A 17428-nucleotide genomic window follows, 5' to 3' on the forward strand; every position below is an offset into this window, starting at 1 on the left:
ATGGGGCATCCACAGCCTCTCTGGGCAGCCTGTTCCAGCACCTCACCATTCTCATAGTAAAGAACTTTCCCCCGACATCCAACCTAATCTTCCTTCCTTCAACTTAAAACCATTTCCCCTTGTTCTGCTATTATCTACCCATTCAAAGAGTTGAGACAGGTTAACAGGTAATAGGTTAATACATTCAAAACGGGAGACTCTTTTCACATTTACTCTACTGTAATCTAGACAGATAACAACAGAGTGGGAAGAATGATTTAGAGAATGAATAGGTTGTAGTTGATGGAAAAGATCTAAAAACATGACTCAATTTTATTGGTGTGCATTAAAACGTGTAGCAGTAATAGGATCAAAATTTCTAGTTCTTCAGTCTCTAATGGTTTGTTAACTTGTGTCTCTGTAAAGCTGTAATTCACAAACCAGTAAGTTTACTAATAAGGGAGAACATTGCGGAAGTTGAAAAGATGATGGAAAAGCGATGTGGAAATGTTCCAGTACAATCTGTGTGGAGATGTCTCAGACTTGCTTGAAACAGTAGAAATTTTTCAGTAACGAGTTTGGAATGAATGGCTTTTCAGTTGCTTACGTTGCTCAGAAATATCTATTTTGTTATATGTGCATCACTAGGTTAGCCCATAGTTGAGGGTCTCTAGCGCTAGAAATCTTGCTTTTGCTTTCCTTCTCTCCAGATGTGTTGAACACATAACACTTCAGATTTTCTCATCGTAGCATAGCTTCTTGGAGAAGACCAAGGAGCTTTCTTTCATTTTTATTCCTAATATGAGTCTTCTGCAGGGGAAAGAAAAGAAATTGGATATGCATATCCTGAGGCTCACGTTAGTGGAGCCCATTTCCTAACCAACCCTATCCTACCTTTCAGCAGGGTTTTCTAGTTAATACACAAAGTGATACTGTTACATCAAAAAGCAATTAGATATTTTGGAGCACAGGCAGGGTGAGCTCCCCAAGGGATGTGTGAAGGGATGTGAGCAAGGCTCTGTGATTTGAGGGAAATAGTGGGCAGGAAGACACATAGCACCTCGACATGATGCAAATGAGTTTTACAAGCATGCATCTTCAGTGTGGCAATGATTGTTCACCAGTATTAATTTTGAGCACTTATTTTTAGGACTTTAGTCTGTCAGGAATTAGTACTTGTTGGAGAAATTGGTTTTTCCTCTCAGTGCTTGTGTAGACAATTCGGGCTGTAGTGCTTGCTGCAGAGTGCTAGTGAGGTGATTAATTTGCCTTTAGCTCCCAGGTACAGAACTGATTAAAACTCTAATGATAGTGAAGTTCCAGTTCTGAGTAAAAGTGAAAGCAAGTATGAAATGAGGTGAACCATGTTGAACAGAGAGAAAAACAAGACCAGTACGGGAAGTGGAGCTATTAGCAAATTGTCTTGTTTTATTCATGAAGAACATAAGCTGTCTACACTTAGGTTTAGTTCAAATGGGCAGCTTCAACCATAATTTCTGTCTGATAGGAATGAGCTATGTGACATAAGGTACCTCGCATCTCAGGACTGCCTAGTTGACATCCACCGGAAACCAGAGAGAGATTAGGTACAAAATGCACATGTTCACCTGGCAGGCAGAGGTTGCAGTAGCAAATCTATTTGCACTTAGAATGAGAAACGTGACATCCAACACTTTTTCTCATTAAAATTATGTAATGAAAATATCAAACAATATTGTCTTCATTTTCTGGCTGTGCCTAGAAGTATTGTTTTGTTCCCTTTTTTGTTCATGTCTGTTACGTGTAGCAACCCCTTGCTCTAGTCCTTATGAAAAAGATGTGTATAGTACCCACTGTTGTTCTACATGAAATGTAGTCATGGGTGATGTCTCTGCCCCTTGGACTTTATGCCTTGCCCTTGGCTTACTCTCTGTTCTTCCTATCTGTACGTTATTGCTTCTCATTCTCATCATTTTTAATATTTGACCTGATCTGGTGAAATGACCCTTATAGGTTCTAATGTACATATTCCGATGGGCCCAAAATAAATTGTTTTCCTGCACCTGATTATACATGGCTTTCCACTTAATGTTTGGACACTTGTTATTTTTGTTCTCCTGGGAGCAATTTGTCATTATGTTTTACAGAGGTCGGGAACCAGTTTCTGTTTAAATCTACTAAGTGCAGGACAAAGACAGGATCTAATTCGGAGATACTAAGGCATCTACCTGATGATATTATCTCCGGCTTCTTACTACCAGGGAAGCACTTAAGCTCTTCTATTTTTCAGTTACTGGCATATGAAAGCAGTGCAGATTGCAGTTCATTTCTGCCTTCTTGTTGCACATAAAATTGCAAACATAAAGTAGCAGAGTTCAGATCTTGCATGCTTGCACATCTCTTCAGGCAGATGGGGTAGATGGCCTCGTGGGGACAATTAAAGAATAAAGCAATAAGGAAAAATGTCAAGCAGAAGGGAAAAGTATTATGCAGAACATTTCATGCAGCGATTCTGGTCCCCAGCATTAATAATCAACTGTATAAACACACAGCCACAAAATCCTTAAGCAGATTTGTATATTTATAATTTATAATTATAAATATTATTTATAATTAAAATGTATTTTCTTTGGACAGAAACCATAACAAGGCAAGATGAACATATCTTCCAGTGTTTACAGTAAAAGATGCTGAAGAAGCCAAGTACAATAAATATTTTAGTTCCGTAATCTGACTATTAGCAGGGAATATGACTACCTGCCAGATCTGTTTGGAAGTTATGAAAATTGTGGTGTACATAGAGACTTTTCACATCACTTTCTTAAACGTTTAAAGGTTTAAAAAGATAGCAAAGCTATTTGTTGCTGTAAACTGGCAAATCTGGGACAGAACGTTACTGTGACACAATAGCTGTGTCAGTGTCACAGCAGCTTACAGAAGCTTCTTTTAAACAAGGGTTTGCATATCACTTCCCCCAGGGACCAGCAGCAGACTCATTTAAAAGGAATAGTCACAGAATATTTTCCCGAAATGATGTAACTGATAGTAGTACTGTGTGTGCTAAATACAGACAATATAGAGTTCCAGGAACAATTCCACTGCCTAAAGTTTCACTAAAAAAACAGATGAGTGAAGATTGGGTTCCCAATGGAAAGAATGGACAGAAATTCCCTACAGTCTCCAGAGAAAGGGTATTAATGTGGACTAAAATTCTAAGCATATCAGTTGTTATTCAATAAATACTTATCTTGAGAACATCAGAAGGACCACTAATAGGGTGAAAATTGAGCATATGCTGAAAGGCTGGTTTAATTACACTCACTTGTGTCTGTTGCACAGGCATGATCTATCCTACCAGTAATTTAGATATTTAAAACAACAACAACAACACCCCCCCTCAAAAAAAACCCAAAAACAAACCAAAAACAAAACAAAAAAAAACCAAAAAAAACCCAGAACTTTCACACTGTGGCAGTTTCTTCAAAATGTCTCTTCATGCTTTGAACCAGATTGGTTGCCAGTATATTTTTAACAGCAATTTGTATGGACTCTAACATTTTTATTACCGTCTATGTTCTTTTGGTTAATAGATGCTAATACATTTATACATTTCCCTAGGACACAGTGAATAAAGAAGCATCTCAGTGATTGTTCCTCAGGTTTTAATGGCCTGATTAGAGCTATCAGCTTAACTCCAGAAAAATGCATGTTGCATATTACGTTCTGTCTGGCTACCCTGAGGAGAAGCTCCTAGGCATGCTGAACTACTGTGGGGAATAGGCAGCATCAAGGAGAAATAGGAGAGCCATTAACGACTGAAAATAAATGCTCTTCTTATCTGGTGCTCTAACGATCTGCATATCACACACTGAAAGCCATATTGCTTGCACTTGAGTCAGTATTTCTTGATTATAAATGTTAATGTAAAATGTGTTGGTTCTTGAAAATTAATCCTTTTTATGCTGCCAATGCTAACCAAATTTCCTGATTTTTATTGGACAATTCCAGCAAAATCTTTCATCAGAAAAAGACAGAAACTGACATAATATACACCAGTACTGAAGGTTGAGTCCCCAGTTGAACTGATGGAAGGATGACTCATTTATGATCATGTGGCATTGCTGTATCTCCCTGATTTTTACTGGGTTTTCTGTTTGGTTGGTTTTGTTTGTTTTTTTTTGGTTTTGTTTTGTTTTGTTTTGTTTTTACACAAGAGTCTGAAAAAAAAAAAACCCACCAAAGAAAATCTGCTTTTCTGTCTCACTTTCAAAAAAAACCTTTTGCACTGCCCAGTTAAATCATGAAGAATACTTAGAATCAACCTTGCTGTATTTAGGGCTTGAGCTGTCAGCAGCTTTGAAGTGGTAGCGGCTCACCAACAGTTGGAAGGGATAAATTGCTTGGAGCTGGAGTTCATCCCTACTGTTTTTTTCCCTTGTGAATATGTTTTCATCTAACAGTCTTAATGTCTATCATCTTGTAGGTTTTGTTCTTCTTTCTCCTAAAGTAATTTTTAAAATAGGCTGCTTGTATTCAGTGCTATAGGAACAGCTTTCCAAGAAAAAACAGGTGGTCTCCATTTCTTGGATCTTTGAGGAGGTGCGTAAGCTGTGTCAGAGCTGCACTGCTGACTTTTGAAAGCAGGGTGCCAATGTAAAGCAATGAAATATGATTCAGAATTTTTGTTAAAGCTTTGACTGTGTTTCCCTACAGCAGCTTGCGAATCTGCAGTCTTTCTCCAATCCTTTACAACTCTCCACATGCAGTCTAGGCACTGTTATGAATTTTTGTCCTTAATATTTGATGGAAATAACCTGAGGTTTGCAAAGAAATTTAAGTAATAAGCCTTTTTTTTTAAAGTTACTGGAATAGAAAAACATACATCTTGAAAAATAACAAACTTTTAGAAGTATAAATAATAGGTGGAGTTTCACAGCAGACCTGCATAACTCAATTTCAGAGCATTTATCTTACTGGACCTTGGTTACTACAGCTGATGCTGTTGAGAATAGAAGAATCTCTCGAGATTTTTTTAATTCGCAACATGAGAATTAAACAAAGTGCATTTGCAGCCCAGAAAGCCAATTGTTTCCTGGGCTGCTGACACGTCCTGCCCATGAAGGGTGGGAGGGGTGACCAGATTCATAAATCCCTCCAGTTAGATAAAGGTAGAACAATACTCAAGGTCCAAACACAATCATGAATTTTGATGTAAATCTCTGTACTACAAATATCTTAAAAGTATTGACAGTCTTACAATTATATTTGTCTACTGTGAAGCTGCATCAAAAGAGGGATGGCCAGCATGTTGAGAGAGGTGATTGTCCCTCTCTTCTCTGCCCTTGTGAGGCCTCACTTAAAGCACTGTGTTCAGCTCTGGACCCCCCGTCAAAAGAAGGGTGTGGATTTGTTGAAATGGGCCGAGAGGAGAGGCATGGGGACAATCAAAGGGCTGGAGCACTTCTCCTGCAAAGACAGGCTGAGAGAGTCAGGGTTATTCAGCCTGCAGAAGAGAAGGCTCTGGGGAGACATCCTTGCAGCCTTCTAGTGCCTAAATAGAGCCTACAGGAAAGCTGAGAAGGGATTCTTTATCGGGGGGTATAGTGATAGGACAAGGGGTAATGGTTTTAAACTGAAAGAAGGTAGATTTAGATGTTAGGAGAAAATTCTTCTCTGTGAGGATGGTGAGGGACGGATGCAGGCTGCCCAGAGAAGCCTTGAGATGCCTCATCCTTGGGGGTGTTCAGGGCTAGTTTGGATGGGGCTTTGGGCAACCTGATCCAGTGGGAGGCGTCCCTGTACATGGAAGGGGATTGGAACTGGTTGGTGTTTAATGTCCATTCTAGCACAAATCATTCTACGATTCTGCAATTCCATGATTGTATTTCTAGTTTCTTGTCAGTTAAAAATCATGTTGTGTGTAAGGGTTGGTATGAATATCTGTAAGTGGTAAGGCACATTCCTTAACATGCTGCCCAGAGTTGGGTATGACAGTGGGATTGGAATCATAGAATCATCAAGGTTGGAAAAGACCTCTAAGGTCATCTTGTCCAACCGCAGATAGGAGCAAAATCTGGTAAGTGTTCTGTTCCAGCTACTGTGTGTGTTGGTTGTTCTTTTAGGAGACATAGTGGATGGGATGTGTGCTGTGGCTCCTTTTCATATGTGGGTGTTGCACTGGAAGTTGTCATTCAGAAATTGTTATTCTTGCAGGTGTTTTAATGATGGCCAAGTATGTGTTAGCAGCTTTGGAGATTAGCTGCCCTAGAAGGTTTTCCTTTGGCTTCTATCCAAATACAAAGTACTTCTCGTAGCTAACGTCATTATTTATTACGAAGTTGGAGTTTTTAGAAGTTGGGCTAATGTCAATATATTCACTGAAGAGGGGGTGTGTGGAAAAAAGAATGTGTGTTACAATTATACACTGTGCAGAAAAAATGTAGCTAGGCTGTTTAACAAGCTCTGTAGTTCTGTCCTGTAGTTGTTTTCCAAAGGCTGTGGTACAAATGCCTTCAAATGTTGCATCTGATTGAACTGCTGTGCACAACTGACAAAGGAATATATTTGAATGAGACTCTAATTAAATACTCTTATTTTGACATACTTGATTTTGTTAATAACTGCTGCCAAGCATTTCTTTTTTCTGGGTCAGAATGAAAGTAAAAGCAGAGTCCAGGAAAGCTAAACAAAGCTGTTTCAGCAGCCCACTCTGTGAAATATTGTGGAGTTGAGTATCTGTTTCAAAGAGAAGCCACAATTATTTCTTGCATAAATATTTAGATAATTGCATGTGCTGAGAAACAAAAGCTATTCTAGATCTAGAACTGGGAGGGACGTCCCTCTAGAGTATCACATTCCATGTGGTTTAGTTTATGTATATAGCATAGCAATTGTAAAACAGTACACAATCTGTTCCATTAAAAAGGCTTATAACATTAATCCCAAACTTTACCCTTTCTGTTGGCACCTAGTCTCCTAATGCTTCATGAGAATATCTCTTAAATTACTTCTGGGTTTCCCTCTAGAAGTTTTCTATATAGATGTTGTCTGTCTACCCCTGTCTCCCTGAATCTTTATTTTTAGTGCACTGTAACTCTGTCAGAATAATGTCTCTGTGAGCTCCCTTACATTCACTAGCATGAATAGTGAATACTAACATTAAGAGATACGTTTATGTTGCAGTTTTTGCATTCTTTTTTCTAATGATTTTTTTTTAATTACAGAGCAAAGAGATTGCATTCCAGCTTCATGAAGACTTAATGAAAGTTCTTAACGAGCTTTACACAGTAAGTACAGTATCTTACCTACTTTATCTTATTCAAGTTCTGTATTGAACTTCTTCTGTAAGTACTAAGTATCCTTTTATCTAGCAGGTTACCCCCAGTGGAGTTGTTTATTTTTATCTTCTTACAAAGTCTGAATTCTCTCTCGCAGAAAGACCACTAACTTGTTTAGAACACATATGCTAATGCTTTCAGGATTAATTTTTATTTTCAGCCTGTTCTCCTCCCAGACTGCGCTAAGCCAGTTTAAGTTTCATTGGTTATCAGTGAGACATTTCTACTCAAGGCTTCTCCCGTTTTTGCCTTTTGGCAAACTGCTGGTGGTGGAAAATCTGAGGAAGAGTTTTGAAACTCACCTACACAGCTCATTACTACAGGGTGAAGTCTTGTCTGCCTGAAAGCCATTTCCCAAAATATTTTGGGTGTAGGTACCAACAACATTTTTTAAGAAAGAACAAAACAAGGATTTATTATTTTTTTTTAATATAGTTATACAGTGAAGAAGAAATGGTAATATCCACCTCTTACAAAAGTCTGTTGATTCCTGCTTGTCAAGGAAGTAGTATGGCTGTATTTTATCTTCAGCCTGAAAGAGCTGAAACTTCTATGCTCCAGTACCTTACATAATTACATAACAGTCTCTAGATTGCTCCCTTCCCTATCCATGGTATTTGAGAGATTAAAAAAAAAAAAGCAAAAAGACACAAAACAAAACAACATGTTGTTTATATTAAGAAACAATTTGAGATTTCAGTGATGTTTAGGAAAACATCAGAGACCAGCCCTCCTGAAGCAGTGATCAGTCAAAAGTTACTTGAGTGCTTCTGATTTCCTTTTCTTTCGGCCTACAAAAAATTGTGCACTACTTGTAGATCGGCTGACAAGCATTTGAACAACTTAGGTGGCAAAAAAATGACCCAAATGAATGTGGACCTGTACCACTGCCCTAGATTCTTTCAGACTGTGATTCAGGATGGAAATTCCTAAAATATACCTAAAACCTCATTTTTTTAGAGGGTTTTTCTTTACGGCTTTTTGTTCTTAAAATAACCATTGGTTTTGTAGGGTGTGATATTGTAAAGCCTTGTTTCCTCAGGCTTGTTTATAGTCTGTTAAAAATGCTAGAATCAGCTTCTGTAAAGTAGTGGTAGCTTCAGACAATTCACACAGCTGTAGGGAATCAGCAACTGTAGGAGCCATTGCACAGGCAGGACTCCAATGGTGAGTTAAGTCCTGAAGATACACACTTGTTCCAATTAAACAGTTACATAACTCCAGTGCCTGGCAAGGCATGGGATTAGTGCATGTGCTCCCAGGATAGAGAAACACTGATGCATGTTCTGAAATCCTTGGCTGAATTACCAGTGAAAATCTGCAGGACTGTGTTTTAGTAGTCTCACTCGTGTTCATGCTATGTCTTCCCACTGAGAGCTGCAAAAATTTATTCAGGTACTAATTTCCATGTTATGTCTTTCAGTGAACACCAGCTCCTTTCTTAGGCTTTAAGATTTTTGCTAACTAGGTAGTTTTTTTGAAATAGATAAAATACAGAGTAGATGTGCCATTTGAATTACTGATTTATTTTTTTTGGTATGAAATGAACTACACCTAATTTTTACACAACTGCAGCGTAGATGCAAATATCTTAGCTTGCCATCTGTTTTCCAGTTATAGTCAGTAAGATGTAATACGTGGAGATCAGAACCCTTCATCTAATCAGGTGCAAGTGTGTGCTTCAGATAAAATTTACTACACTATTAGCTCTGGTGTCCAGCTTTTTACTGATTGGAAAGGACTTGATCAGCTGTAGGTGCCTATATTTAGCCAGATATAAGCTTTGCATAGTAGCATAGCAGGACAGTGCTGAGTAGCATCTGTTCCACTGTTTGCAGCATTAGGGTGATCATCAGCTTATCTGTGTAATATATTCTTCTGTACATAAAGTTAGAAAGATACCTAGACAAATAGAAACCTCATACATAGGATTTTAATTCTGTGTAACGCTTGCTGTTTAGAGAATAAGGTGATAGTGACCTTACCTAAACAAATACCAACAGTTTTAAACTCTGGGAAGTATATTTCTCAGTCATTTACAAAGGGAGAAGTCATCTTTTTTGCTTTTCTTTTGACTTAGCAAAAAAAGCAAAATCAGTCTTATCATTGTGACATAAATCTTTCCGTCCAAAAGAAATAAAGAATTTCAAGTCAGTAAAAAGCACAGTAATATTGAAGTCTCTCCGTAGCAATATATTCTGGGGGTTTTTTTTGTTTGTTTTTTGTTTTGTTTTGTTTTTTTTAAAGGAATGGTGCTTTCATGAAGTATAACTGTTAAAATGTAAAGCCTTACTGAAGTTTAAGTGCCTCTAAAGCAGCTGTGTGAGGGGACAAATATCAGTTTGTCGATGGTATTTTTAATGGTTGAATTCAAGCACAACCTACTGATTATGAGAATAATAAATTTTATTCTGGCAACAATACTGTATCAAGTATGATAGTCACCTGTATCATAGAAGATGCCAGATATAAAAGATGATTTCATGATCCTTCTCTGAAATTATAGACTACATTTATGCCTCCAAAGTTCCTAATAATAATTAATATCTTTATGGGTCATATCTGAATACCGCTGCAGTTAAGGGAGTTCTGTCCATCGGCATCAATGATCAAATTTTTTAAGTCCGTAAGTCCTGCTATAGATTTTGCAAAGAATAAACTGTTCCAAGAGAATTAAAAAATAAAGCACTGAGAAGTTGAAAGTACTTACCACCTCCCACTGAGAACGCACAGTGATTTCCAATTAAAAAACTTCTTTCTGTTCAGAGATAAGTGAAAACTTCAATCTCTGTCTTTCAAGAAACTAGAGTGATTTGGCTTCTTACTGAGTGTGGAAAGCTCAGAACTGCAGTCAGATGTCCAAAACAAAATAGACACCTGGGTCCAAAACCCAGATATTTTAGAACATTAAATAGCTATTCTTTAGAAGTGCACTCCATTAGGAGATCTTTTTCTATGCTTATACTTTAGTAATTCCTCTTTTCCCATTTGCATCACTAGAAATTATCTTGAAAGTAGGAGGTGTGATAGCTCTTGTATTTGTTCCCTTGGAGTATTCAGTGTGTTGTGTGTCATCTTAATTAAAATTATGCATCATGTACAGAATTGATGAAAAAATATTAACAGAAGATGATGAACCAGGGCTTCAGAGTGTGTTTTCAGAACCCGTGAGTGAAGTAGATTTTATTGGAGTAATCAGAATTTTATAAGACAAACTTTCCTTTCTAATTTCCATCTCTCTTCTGTAGAAAAGATTTACTTGAATGTTACATTAAATATTAGTATGTTTTCTTTCTTACTCGCATTACTAGTAAAAATAGGTTTTAAGACTCTTTCATTTTTAGTTCTCAGTATTTTATGCTCTGGTCCTAATGTTATTACTCAAAACTTTATGCTAAAAATAATTGAATAGCTAAGCTTCAGTCTGTATCTTTGCAAGTTCAGTAAATTGTAAGTGGCAAGTACTTTAATTATGCATGGCTTTTCTCTGGCTGTGCCAGATAATCGGTGTTTTCAGGTCTGCAACATCCTAGCAACTGCATTTATCTCTTATTCCTCTCTCTATTACTTTTTCAGCCAATGTTATTAGTCCTATATTTTACATAAGGAGCAAGCAGGAATGAGAAAAGCGGGGCCCAGTTCTAGGTGGTCAAAGAATGATTTTTTTTCCTAGCAATTCCAGAAAAAAAAAAATAGTCAAACAGAAGAGTGTAAGGGTTTGGGTTGGTCTATTTTGTGAACGGAGAGATTTAGAAATCTTACTACGCATTGAATGAAAGAGGAAATAAATCACTCATTTTACACTTGATCATCACTACTGTAGAGAAAGCTTCCCAAACTCTTCTTCCATGTCTCTTGAAAATTACAATATCTTGTAAATATCTTTCTGTCTCCTACTTGATTTTCCAAATTACATTTCCCAGCATTGCACTTTTAGAAATACAGCAGTACAGATGTAGGGCTTGCAGAAAAATGAAAATATCTAAGGTACAATCCAAAAGAAACAATTTAATATTAAATAAGACAAAGGCAGCAGTCCCACTTGCATTTTCCGTTGTTTTATCTCACTCATTAAAATTTTGGCTGTTTAGTTTTTGAGAGTCATTGCTGCCAGATTTTCTTTTTTCTTTACTCATTAACATGGAATCTGGATTCTTTGTAAAAAAGTTACGTTCAATTTATTGTAGTACATCAGGCATCTGAGAGCTGATGAAATAGGTAATTCTGCATTGATAGTAATAAATCAGTGATTGTTCCTGCAGCCACATCAGAGGCTGTCTTGGAAGTGATAAGAATGCTGAAAACATTTAAATATTAAGCCTGCTAAACTGCTAAAGGCCAATGATGTAGTGGAATTGGCATAAGATTTTACTTACTTCCTGGGGAAAGCACTCTCTAATCTGATATGATGAATTCCTTGCAACTGCACTTTCTAATAGAATTCAGTACTTACCGGAGTCAATTTTGAAACTATTCAGACTCAGTAATTCCAACAGAGATGAACTTCTGCTCTGTTAAATGCTTATTTCCTGAGAAATACTATGAAAAAGCTATTAATTATGCCATTTTATTACACAAATAAAGCATGTTTCTCTGACAACTCATGATAAATACAATGTGTTTTGACTTAGAAACATTCAGCCAGTAGCTTAGGTTAAGAAATTTTCTAGAAAAGAAGCTTTCATGTAGAAAATGAAGGCCACAGCCTTGCTATAGGAACATTCCTCTTGTAGCCCACGAAAGTAAGCACAAACTGCTGTCCTGTTGCTTCATTTGTCCCAGTAATTATTGTGAGTTTAAATAAAATGATTTTCTAAGTGCTGACTCTAACGTTCCTTTCCCTGATCTAAGTGCTATGCGCTGCTGTACAATCAATGAATCTACAGATGTTACAGTATAGCAGAGAGCTTGGCTACATTGCTGTTACACCAAAGCAGAAAAGATAGAGACACTCACCCACATCCTGAGCTTGCTTAGGAAACTCCAGTGAAGTTGATCTCCAGAACAGATCCTTCCCCACTGGCAGTCAGCTCTTAAATGGGTCTAGGAGAGTTGGAGCCAGGCTCCACCCCTTCCTGCAGCACAGGTGAATTGCCTTCACCTGTGCTCCCATGGCTGATGCATTGCTCACCTCAGGTGATCAATCAGAGGTTCAGGCCATGATTCAGCAGTTCCCATACAGATGCCCTTTCCGAGTTCTTAGAAATGATGAAAGTTTATATCACTAAGCATACAGTGTGTCACCTACAAGTAGGAGGGTACATAGTTTGTATAACATCATCTTTTTTTATCTACTTGCAGTCTAACTCAGTTATCTATCAGAAATCTGTATTTTACATTTTCCATCTGCAGTAACAGACTTGCTAAATTAGTCAGAGATGAACTCACCATTTGATTTTAGAAGGGGACTAGCATACATTTAACAGTGCTTGCTGAGTTCAGCAGAAAGTGCAGTTTGTCTGTCTTGATGGCAATTCAGCATCTGCAAAATTACAACCTTGTTCTCTTTTCAGTGTATGCCTGATAGCTGATCAATAAGCACTTTGGAGACTAATAAAAGTCAGTTCAGTGATGGATACTCCCACAGGATAGTCTATCAGTTCAACAGTTTGGTGGGCATTTAAAAAGCTGTATCACTTATTTCATTAGTTGATTTGTCATTTGAATAGCAGATCTATGGATCTGTTACATATTTACAGCTCTGGGATCTATGGATCCCAGTACTATTCTTACAGTAAGTCTGTTTTCAAGAATTAGACAAGCCTGTTATTGTCTTTTACAGAATTTAACAATCTTTTAAATACTTCTGAGAGAAAAGGAAGTGCAATGTTAAGAGAAAGATTAATATATATGTAACATAGCATGCAAATTCAAAGCTAATGATGGTGATGGATTGATGGTTGGATTAGATGATCTTAGTGGTCTTTTCCAACCTTAATGATGCTGTGATTCTCACACAGAACTTGGCTTTCAGTCAGGCTGTATGGGGATACTGGGTTTGGTAGTCTGTGCTATAAGCAGGCAGTGAGTGGAAGAAGTGATCTTCAATGATGCAAGGTTAGTGGAGTCAGTGCAGAGGCTTCTGAAACTTCTTGGTGAGAGCAGATAGTGGTGTATTTATGCTCCTTCACTCAACAATGAGACAGGCTGAAAAGTTCATAGCCACTGCAGAAAGTCACTTATGCCTAGTGTGCTGAGCTATGTAGCACTCAAAAAAACCACTTCAGAAACTTCAGCATTCACTGTTGCCTTTATCAAGAAGTGACAGAGCAAGGATTTGTTCTAAAGTCAAGTGCTTTGAGATGTGCTGTTAGGAAACTCAGAGATATTATTATTGTTTTCTCTTTGCTGGCAAGAAAACAAAAAACAAAACAAAAAAAAGGAGTATAAAACAGAATAACTTTTCTAGATGGTAAGACAAATAAATTACTTTCATCTCCCACCAACTGAAAAGTTCCTGGAGCTGACACTGAACAAAAAAATAATAAAAAAAAAAGAAATACGTGTAGAATTCTGTAAATAACACTTAAAAATTGAATACAAAGACCAAAATGGAAAGGTGAAATCATTTTACTTGATTGGTTTTCCCTATTGTTTTTAATAGGGCCATATCACTTTCTGTGCCTTTTATTATTTATTTCATACATAATTTCTTTAAGAAGTGCATTCCTTCTCAGTAATTATTTCCTTATGTCTATATGAGTTAAAGTCCCTGGAGATGGATTATCAGCAACATTTAAAAAGCCTTTGAAAACAGTGCAGATATAGGAAGCCAAGCATGGTATGTAGTTAACCTGAAAACAGGGCAAATCTCAGCTCTGCAGGCTTGCATCCTCTTCCCAGCCCTGCTTGTTTAGTCTTCACGGTTGTGCCCCATCCATTTAGACTGTGGTCACCAGCTTTTCTCTTTGTGCAGCCTTTTGGCAGAGAGGTGTGAATATCTGTAAAGTCCTGTTGCATAGGACTTCAATTATGCATCTCTTCACCACTCATCTGATGTGGAGTTCAACTGGTTTGTGTTGATTCATGCTAAGCCACATGCAGGATGGCTTGAAGGTTGATAATAGCTGATTTACACCCTCTAGCTTTAGTGTTGCCAGTCTGTGGATGGGCTGCCCTAACTTCTCAGTTAGAAAAGTTACTTGTCTCATTTTCAAGACAGTTCCCCAAACTAATCTATCTCTTCAGCAGCCATACAAAACCCTGTTGAAGGTGGAACAGCCCCTTTTACTCCTCCATGGCTGCATCCTTTGCAGGAGATGCAAGTGTTTGCGTGGCCTGATCCCAAAAGTGACATCTGCTGGAGAGAGAGCTCCAGCATCCTGTGAGGAAGAGAATAAGCCATTGTCCTCCCGGAGATGCCTTCCCGCCTTGTTCCTAACTTGTATCTTGTGTGTATTTGTAGTCTGGCAGCCTAAGCTTTCTCAGCTACAGAGCAATTGTGCGTGTGAGAGGGATGCTGTTATTAACTTGGGGCTATGGAGGGACTATCTTCAAGGCTTATCTATCAAACTGCTCTTTCTCCAGATCACGTCTGGAGAGCTGGCCAGTTCTATGTTATGCCTAATCCACTGGCTGCATGGTTGAACACAGTTTCTTTCCAGGCCTTCAACAGCAATCCATCTGATTAGGGATGTATCCCCAGGCTGAAGCTTCCTATTGTTTCTGATTCCATGCCCTGTCCTCAGAGCTAGATGGACCCTCCCAGTCTCAAACATTTGATGTCCCCAGCTGGGCCGTCATTAACTAAGTACTGAGCAGGTGAGATAGATTTGGCACTGATATTTAGTTTTATTACTCATCATTTCTGATTTTTTACAAAGATAAAAGTCCTGAAGTATAGTAACAAGGATTTGGTTCTTTCCTGACAGAAAAATGAGAAAAAAATTCTAGGAAATATTTTATACAACTACTGACTGAAATATTCGATAGCTTTCTGCTTAATCACCTGCCAAAATATTTCTGAGATACAGCGCCTTTCTCAACAGAAGCACAGCAGAACACAAGACGATCTCAGACACTCAGATGATGACTAGTTCTCCATCATCTTTATTCACTGTGCCTATTGAAGCACTCCAAACATTTAGAGTTTTATATATACTTATTATTACTTTAAAGTGAATAGTAGCAATTCTGTTGACCAAGAAAATTACTCAAGCTCCATCTTTGTAGGAGAACATTTTACTTGATGGCCCCGTCATTTTTCTATATGTATGTTTTTACTTTCTCCTAACTCCCTTTTCATTCTGTCTTTTGCAGGTCATGAAAACATACCACATGTATCATGCAGAGAGCATCAGTGCAGAAAGCAAACTGAAGGAAGCAGAGAAGCAAGAAGAGAAACAGATTGGGAGGTCAGGAGACCCTGTTTTTCATATACGACTAGAAGACAGGCACCAAAGACGGAGCTCTGTGAAAAAGATTGAGAAAATGAAGGAAAAAGTAAATAGTCCTTTTATTTTGCTTCATTTGAAATCAATTCAATGCATTTCCGATGTTCTTTAGCATGACATTAGGGAAACCAGCTGGGAAATAAAATTAAACAAGGTACACAAAATGAACTAGAAGTGGGTTATAGACAATTTAATTGCAGTTCAGAGGGAGGAATACTTTATTCCCAGTACAATTCTTACTATATATTACATTCTTTATACATATAATAGTCTGACAGTTAAGGTTCATTTTTGTTAATAAGAATGTGCTCTTGAGTCATTGCTGCTTTTGCTAGATACCAACAATTAAGTCATTCAAAGACGTTAATGTACAATCTCTTTTCTAGCGTCAAGCAAAATATTCTGAAAACAAGCTGAAATCTATTAAGGCCCGTAACGAATATCTGCTCACCCTTGAAGCAACCAATGCTTCTGTTTTCAAGTATTATATTCATGACCTTTCAGATTTAATTGATGTAAGTATTTGCATATTTGTTTTTAATATCCTTTATTTTTATTTTCAAAGGGAATAGATCTTATGGATTGCCTACAATATATTCATCATTTATAATATTGTATGGTATAATTTTCAGATTTTCCTGTTAACCTTATATTTCACGAAATAAAGAACCAATAAGATGCTGAACCTTCCTCTAAAGTTAGAACATTATGTTTCTTTCCTATGTGGCAAGAACAAATATGACAGGAATAACACACAAAAAAAGCTGAATATTCCATTTTGTACTACAGAGGTATTTCTGGAGTATAAGCATTTCTTAGGAGAGAAACTTCTTAAGTGGGCATGTAATAATAATATTCAACTCAATAAGAAGTAACTTCTTTTGTGTCTTCAAAATCATTTAGATTCATTCACTTAGTCATTGAATTGAATACACGCTATTTTTTTTCATATATTTTGCAGAACGTGCAGAATCAGTTCTCTATATTTTCAACAGAACTTGTTACTGATTTTCAGTAGGCCATGAGAACATCCTAGGAATATGAGGTTATACGATGATGCTGATCTATGCCAGCTTGTTGTCTGCAGAACATGTATTAGTGACATTTCAGATGACACAGAGGGCAGAACTCGCGCTCTGTCGTGTCTCACCCTCTTTGTAAACTAATCATATATTTTTTTAAAGAAAATTAGGCTACAGCACATACAACCTCAGGAAGCAGCATAGTGTTAAATGAGTCAATGGCTTTACCACTGATACTTGAATGTGCTTTCTCCTGTAACAATGACATTTGTTACTTGTAAGAGTAAATAGTATTCACCCACTGTCATTTCTGGTGGGAGGTTCAATGCAATGATAAGCCAGCTAGGTTCTGGTTTGTTGTACAGTATAAATTAATTTAGCATTTGACAAGAAATGTTTTATTTCTACTGTCTGGATTAGCAAAGCTTTTATAGAGAAAGGGAAAGATACCTTCTTGAGATGAATGGATTAAAATAGTTGTTTGCATTTTATTGTATTTATGAGAGGACTGGAGCACAGGTCTTAAGAGGATCAGCTGAGGAACTGGGATTGTTTATCCTGAGAAGAGGAGGCTCAGAGGAGACCTTATTTCCCTCTACAACTACCTGAAGGAAGTTTATGGCGAGATGGGAGTTGGCCTCTTCTCATGGATAACAATGATAAGACAGAAGGGAATGGCCTTAAGTTGTACCAGGGGAGGTTCAGGTTGGATTTCAGG

General features: G+C 37.5%; 1 protein-coding gene across 3 annotated transcripts in view; it reads left to right on the forward strand.

Annotated features, from left to right (window-relative positions):
* The window catches only part of SRGAP1 (SLIT-ROBO Rho GTPase activating protein 1), a 77002-nt gene that overhangs the window by 9983 nt on the left and 49591 nt on the right, over positions 1-17428 (forward strand). For all 3 annotated transcript variants that reach the window (XM_031553502.1, XM_031553497.1, XM_031553498.1), the window contains exons 4-6: positions 7182-7244; positions 15555-15737; positions 16075-16203. In XM_031553502.1, coding sequence (XP_031409362.1) covers positions 7182-7244; positions 15555-15737; positions 16075-16203 — 375 coding nt within the window. The remainder of the gene's footprint in view (positions 1-7181; positions 7245-15554; positions 15738-16074; positions 16204-17428) is intronic.

This window comes from Meleagris gallopavo, chromosome 1 (assembly GCF_000146605.3).
Source record: "Meleagris gallopavo isolate NT-WF06-2002-E0010 breed Aviagen turkey brand Nicholas breeding stock chromosome 1, Turkey_5.1, whole genome shotgun sequence".
In the NCBI taxonomy this organism is placed as follows: Eukaryota; Metazoa; Chordata; class Aves; order Galliformes; family Phasianidae; genus Meleagris; species Meleagris gallopavo.